Source organism: Cajanus cajan, chromosome 4 (genome assembly GCF_000230855.2).
Source record: "Cajanus cajan strain Asha chromosome 4, NIPB_CcT2T_4, whole genome shotgun sequence".
NCBI classification, from domain to species: domain Eukaryota; kingdom Viridiplantae; phylum Streptophyta; class Magnoliopsida; order Fabales; family Fabaceae; genus Cajanus; species Cajanus cajan.
This window is the reverse complement of record NC_138520.1, coordinates 56,113,055-56,120,322: the sequence shown is the minus strand read 5'-3', so window position 1 is coordinate 56,120,322 and position 7,268 is coordinate 56,113,055. Positions and strand designations below refer to the sequence as shown.

Genomic DNA, 7,268 nt, shown 5'->3' with positions numbered 1-7,268 from the left:
CATCGGTTCTGCTAGAACCGATGTAAATACGGCGATGTCAAATAGTGTTTTTGTAGTAGTAAGCATACAACACACACAAAATTAGAGCATACAAAATAGATGCATTTGAAGAAAATCCTTCGGACATAACACAACACTACTTTAGGGAAAGGATCTAAAATGCTCCTATGAAGCCAAAAGTAGAAGAAGGAAAAAAAAAGGGTCTTTTTTTTTTTTTTAATTTAGAGCTTATCTATCTAAAAACTTCTCTCTAAACTTTTTGAGAAATGAACTTATGAAGTTCAAGTTCTCAAAAAACTTTATATACCTTTCCCCATTCTTAGTCAATTTCAACCTTAACAAAAAAACAACTCTAAACATATAAATTTTGTTAATTTTCACAATGAAAAATTAATTTACTATTATAGAAAAATTTAATCCTAAATTAAATAATATAAATAAATTATAAAATAACTATGTACATAAAAATTGTTAATTTATTTTATAATGTACATGTAATTAAATATATAAATTGTAACTATGGTAATGGTACAAAATATATATCCACAATCAAGAACAATGACTAATCTTTGTTTTGAGAATTATATGTGCATATAAGGTGGGTATTTTCCTTCTTACATAACTACTCCATAACCAAATTCATGACTCAAATCCTATGACTTCCTTCAACCCCAAAACATTTTAATATGACATAATTAGTAATAAAAACAATCGTTGACTTTACAGTATAAAACCCAAATTATATTTTAGAATACAAAAATATAAATAAGATCACAAATAAGTACAAATTGTCTTCCTTTACAAGTTTTCAAAAGAAATAAAAAGCTAAACATGGTAAAAGAAACTCAAGATCTAAAACAAGGTTATCTAGATAAAAGATAGATAAAAGAAAACATAAATTAATCCACTAACTCTAATGTCACACTAATCAGCACAATCTCATCAAAATATAAAATTCAAAGCCTAAGATTCGTCACCCAGTCCGTTGACTTGAAACTATCTACCTAATTTATACTTGAAAGTCGTGTTTAGTCCAACAAAAAAGAAAAGAACAACATATAAAGAAAAATGAGAATACATCTCAAACATGTCATTATTAAGAAGTCTATCGATAAAAAATAATCTCGTCTTCAAAAAAATCATTTTTAAATTTAATGATTTTTAGTATTTAAGAAGTAACGTGTTTTTCTAACTACAATAAACCCAATTTTTTTGCATGAAATTTTTTATTAAAGTTCCTTAATATTGAAAACTATAATATTAAGAAATAATTTTATGATATGTTTCGTGATATCATAAGTGATTAGTCTCTTATTATATAGTGGAGTCTACTCATCCCACTGGCCACACCCAACCTGCCATTGAAATTTATTAATCTCTTATTATTAAAAAGGAGAAATTGACACAACTCTGATATTATAACATCAATAATTAATAACAAACAAACTGTGATTCAATATTCATAGTTCTTTATTTACAATCATGAATATTAAAGTAATAGGTCAGACATCTGACAAAGGGAGTATAAAATGTCACCGCTACTTATCTAATTAGAGGTACGATGAAGCACTCCGCGCAAAATAACTGGAAGAAGAAAACAATGTAAACAAAGCATCAATAGTTAACAAAAGCTAATTAAGGAAGTAAATTAAAAATTAACTTAATTTTACCATAAAATATTTTCTTTTAAATGACTATTGTGAAGAGGTCAGTAAGTGACTATAGGTTTTGTCCTAATCGTTAATCTCAGTGGTTCTTAACTCTTATTTTAATGATCAAAATTCTAAAAGTAATAATTGATATAGATTTTCACACTCCTCTATCTTCTTTTCCTTCACTCCATGTCCACCAAATATTTTACTTTTAATCAGTCTAGCACCCAAGTGGAGCATGTCCAAAGGAAATGAGTTGGTTTTCTACTAAAATAAATTTCACTATAGCTAATGAAAGTTATTTATCTCTTAATATGGACAAATAATCCACTTCTATATGAACAGTACTTTAAAGTGTAGTTTTTTTTTATTCCATCTCCTTAACTTTTATTATTGTCATTAGCCAATTTTGAACTCCTACAATTTTTTAAGAACCTTATTTGACGTGATGAAGACTTTGAGGGAAGTTCCAAACCCAATATATTTCATTCTATAAAGTCCTAAAATCAGTAATAGGATATTTTATTAGTGATATGATATTCAAAATTAGTTGTACATTGATAACATTGGCAGTCTAAAGAAAAGAAAATGCCCTATGAAGCCCATTCAAAGTTGCTCAACACTCACCATTATAGATTAACTTTCATTAAAACAAAATTAAGTGTACACATTTTCATCTTTTAGAGAAAGAACATGTAATTTTCAAACTACAGAGGAAGGTAATATAATTTAAGTGTCCCAAGAACTTTAATATACCAAGATAAAGTAGCAATTCTATCATCTTGCCTTTTTATCTTGCTTCTCAATAAGACGGAGAATCTCTCTTGGTCCCATTTTGTTTAACATTTTACTAAAACAAATTGACCCAATTTGATATTGTTATTTAAAAATATTAATAATGTATTAAATAGTTTTTCGATTATATCCTTAAATGATATATTATATAAATTTAAAATATTAACTACATTCTTAATTTTTGTACCAGAAACTTTAGATGAAGGTAGTAACATGACATATTGAGGAGAAATAGGCCACACAGATGTGTGGGTAAAGTACCAAAAAAAAAATTGACTACAGAAGTGACATTTATAGTTAATTTCTATATAAATATATATATATATATATATATATATATATATATATATAGATATATATATATAAATTGGGATTCATTTACTTCAAAGGTAAGTCTACATATACTTATTTCGTTCAATATTTCATGTTTTACGTTAAATTTCAAGAATTGAACTATTAAATTTAAAGTTTTTAATGCATAGATTAAGTTTCTAAATTTTAAAAAAATGAAAATAATTTAGTACATCAATTCATTAATTTAAATTAACGGATAATCATAAAATCATTTTATACATTGATTTGAGTTAATGAAATGAATTATCAAATAGTTTTTAAATGTTTCTAAAATTTGCAAACTTGACTTATACTTTAAAAACTTTAAATTCAACGGTTAAATTATTGAAATTTGATGCAAAACATAAGTTATTGAACAAAATAAGTCTAAATAAACTTACTTCTAGTGTAAACAAATCTCTCATCATATATATATATATATATAGATTCTCAATAGAAAGCCAAAGTAATGAGATGATTATTCACTTTCAAGAATTATCATATAATGTTCTTTATCAAGCTAAATATATTAGATTTGAAAATTCATTCCTCATATATAAGGATAAAGAACTTATAAGGTTAATTATTACCTTCCAAATAAGCATATAAAAGGATTGTGTGTCTGCTTTGTTTTTGACATCTACGGACTTGGCATGATACCAAAGGATTGATGCCATAAAAACATGTCCCAAACCCTAACACATTGAAAATGAGAATAAATTTTAAATTTTATTGAAATAACCAAACATGTCACATTCACTATATATCCATATATGTAACAATACAATATAATTTGAAATTTTATGGAGTTGCTCAAGCTTTCTCCTCAAATAATGCCACCTTCAAACAACAAATTTGACACTAATTGTCATGACCATATTGATATAACGGCAAGATACTATATGCAACAAAGGTTGACAAATTTCTTATTATATTACACTACATATTATATGTGCATTAGTGAATGAGTACACTTTTAGACTTTAAATGACAATTGCATAAAAGTAGACAATTTCTAAATTTTGATAATTGACCTATATAATTGAACTCAAGATTTCATAAACTTAATCAAAATCACATTCAAGTCCTTTAAACATTACACTTATAGAAATTGGTAACATACTACAAAGAATATTCCAACACCATAATATGGATAATCTATAAAAGTAATTAAAACACCACCGTTATAAGTTTGCTCCAGAAGCAAAAAGATGTTGTTGCCACAAATAAAATGGCAGCTCCATAACTCATTTCAAGAAGTGAAACACAAATCCATAATACCTGAAAAATAAACATATTTAGGGGAAACCTAGATATAGGAGGTCACAACTAAATCCTAAAAAATGCTATATGAGAAGAACATACCTGCTTTTGACCCAAAAGTACTGCTAAAGTTCGAATGCCAAACTTTTCATCTCCTTCGATATCAGGTATATCCTTGATGAAAGTCAACAAAAAGTATATTTTACTTTCACAACTTGGACACATGCTTATTTTTAGAAAACATAAGATTTTATTCTCTTTACCTTGGATAGTGCTATAACTATAGCGAAGATGCTCATAGATACTATAGTAAAGATCAATGATTTTGGATACGTAGTTGGCCTCTTGAATACATAGCTCTGCATATTTAATTTTACGCATATATATATATATTAGAAATTTTTTTTTTGACTTAATAGTCAAGGTTACTCTATTATATAGAATACTAAGATATATCTTCTAGGAAATATGTTATGCAAATACTTCCTTTCGTTTTGAATATGAGCAAAGAAAAAAACTAAATTAATTCACACTAACTAAGAATATTAGTTATCATCACTTAATGTCCAACAATATCAATTAAAAAATAGCCTATTTTCTAAAATCCTTTAGAACTTGGTATTAAGAATAAAAAAGTAATTGAAAATACAATATCAAATAAATGAAGTGATATTTTGGAGATGGTAGCATTAAATTGAGTGAAATTAATTGAGACTTTTTTTTTTATTTTTTATTTGAGACCAACAAACGTTTATTCGAAATTGAGGAGTACACTTTAGCCAAAAGCCTAAAATTCCATGAATAAACTTGGATGAAAGATTTGTTGTTGCAATTATGTATTTCAACTATAATATATAGATAATACCACCTGCATGTGAATAAATAATCCAAGGTGAAATATTATTCCTCGATTAGTTACGTAGTTCATGATTGTAAGAATTGAAGATCTCTTCCATCTTAATAGAGGCAACTGAGAAATTTCATAGGCACAAATAAATATAATCATTATCAAATAACATGTCAAAACTAAGAAAGTTAAAATTCAAGTCAAATATTTGAAAAAGAAAACTAGTGTCACATAGTTTGAATAAACTTGGATGAAAGATTTGTTGTTAATTGCAATTATGTATTCCAACTATAATTTATAGATAATATCACCTGCATGTGAATAAATAATCCAAGGGGAAATATTATTCCTCGATCAATTACAAAGTTCATGGCGGTAAGTATTGAAGATCTCTTCCATCTTAATAGAGGCAACTGAGAAATTTCATAAACACAAATAAATGTAATCATTATCAAATAACATTTCAAAACTAAGAAATCCAAAAAGTTAAAATTCAAGTCAAATATTTGAAAAAGAAAACTAGTGTCACGTAGTTTGAATTCTTTAACCCTTCCTCTAACATACACAATTTTCTTCAAAAAATGAAAACTAAGAGTAAGTACTCATATTTTTATCTCACATTTGTTAAGTTATTAATTAAACTTCAAAGGATAATGTCAACTTTCAGTAAAGGAAAGTTGTATGACAACATAAGGGAGTTACTCCATGAGATTATGAGTTCAAAATTGTCACAAGAAAAAAAAAAAAAGAAAAAAAAAAGATGTTTAAATGAAGTTTTAATGCCTTATTAAATATATCCTCATGTCATGTTTTACGTCATATATATTGCTTATGGTTAATGATTAAAATATGAACATGCCTATTTGTATATCATGTGTTAAATTAGTGTCTGGAAGAAATTCACCGAGACATTTGTCTCATTAATTTAGTTTATTGTATCATGTTTCAAACTAAATAGAGTGAGAAAATAATAGAAGAGGAACCAGACATGTTTATATCTTGGAACCTTTATAGATTCTTAGTCTTCTAACTTGATACATCTTGTCCAAAGATTATTGTTATAGTTATTTGAGATTTGTAGGGTACATTGGTTGCTCTTTTTTTATTTATTTATTTTACTACTTTAATTCAATAAATTTGAGGTCTTTAATTAAGTTTTAATTTATTGAGAAATTATTTATAGAGGCAGTGTAAAGTCCTTCTAGGGTTTTATACATTTAAAAAAAAATTGGATAAAAAATAAATATTATATTATTACATTTATTGCCTAGTATTTTGATTAGAATTTTACTGCATAATGTTCCCTTACTTTGATAATGCCCAACGTAACTCTTTTGATATTGAAATGAACAAAATTGTATAATGATTCCTAATAATCATGCCTTAAATTATATTAAGGGAAAAAGGTTTAAATACCATCAAAATGAACTTACATTCATTGAATAAGCAGTTGAAAAAATAAAATGAGAGGAAATAATCCAAATTAATGGTGGTGAGCCTACAATCCATCCAAGCGCATAACTCTGATAAGGAGAATAAAATCATAAACCTTGTTAATGAAGCTTATCTTGAACAATATATAACTTGAAAAAGTACATAAAAACTAAAATTACTACTATCATACTTTGTCATTAATTATTATTCACCACTCAAACCATGTTGTGCTAGTTTAATTTCTTGGACATTGAAATAAGAAAATTATTATTTTGATGGAATGTTTTTGGGACAAGATTCCCTGTAAAGATATTAGATGATTTGATAGTCATTATATTAGTCAACTATAAAAAATGGTAGTCTTTTCTAAAAATAAGGAAGATGATTAAATGAAATTGCTTTGAATTCTTAGTTTGTAGCGAGCTCTAGCTAGGGAAACTCTTGTAATATCACCAAAGCCTAAACATAGAGAAAGAAACAATATTTTGTTATGACAAATTTTAAATTCACATACAATTTCAGATATTAAAATGAATTTAAAAGAAATAAATGTAAATAGTTATTCATATTTGCATGTCTAAACTTATACCAAGTGATTGGGCAACAATAGAATAGCGAATTGATTTCTTAAAATTAGTATAAAATAATTTATGTTAACAACAATGAAAATCAAGAATGAAACATGAATTACATCAAAGTTTGTAGAAAGGACAAATATAAATATATTACCAAAATCAAACTTGATGCAGCAATAATAGAAACAGTTCGAAAAGAATACTCCCCTGATGCCATTGGAAGATGCGGCTTGTTTATCTGCAATTAGTACATGAGGCACAAATAAATATATTATTTCCTCAACAAATAGATTAGTACACAATAAAAATAAAAATACAAAGTTACTTGTTTTATTTTATTATATATATTACATGGCAGGATCTTTTGGG

General features: G+C 26.3%; 1 protein-coding gene across 3 annotated transcripts in view; it reads right to left on the bottom strand.

Moving 5' to 3' along the window:
- Positions 1-1,399: 1,399 nt before the first annotated feature.
- Positions 1,400-7,268, bottom strand: part of LOC109794840 (naringenin 8-dimethylallyltransferase 2, chloroplastic-like) — a 31,212-nt gene continuing 25,343 nt past the window's right edge. For 2 of the 3 annotated variants that reach the window (XM_083072626.1, XM_083072628.1), the window contains 8 exons: positions 7,054-7,137; positions 6,324-6,413; positions 4,912-5,013; positions 4,307-4,402; positions 4,146-4,217; positions 3,963-4,061; positions 3,371-3,475; positions 1,400-1,584 (listed from right to left, as the gene is read on the bottom strand). In XM_083072626.1, the coding sequence (XP_082928752.1) occupies positions 1,543-1,584; positions 3,371-3,475; positions 3,963-4,061; positions 4,146-4,217; positions 4,307-4,402; positions 4,912-5,013; positions 6,324-6,413; positions 7,054-7,137 (690 nt within the window). In that variant the 3' untranslated portion in view covers positions 1,400-1,542. The remainder of the gene's footprint in view (positions 1,585-3,370; positions 3,476-3,962; positions 4,062-4,145; positions 4,218-4,306; positions 4,403-4,911; positions 5,014-6,323; positions 6,414-7,053; positions 7,138-7,268) is intronic. The other variant, XM_083072627.1, reaches the window with a different exon arrangement.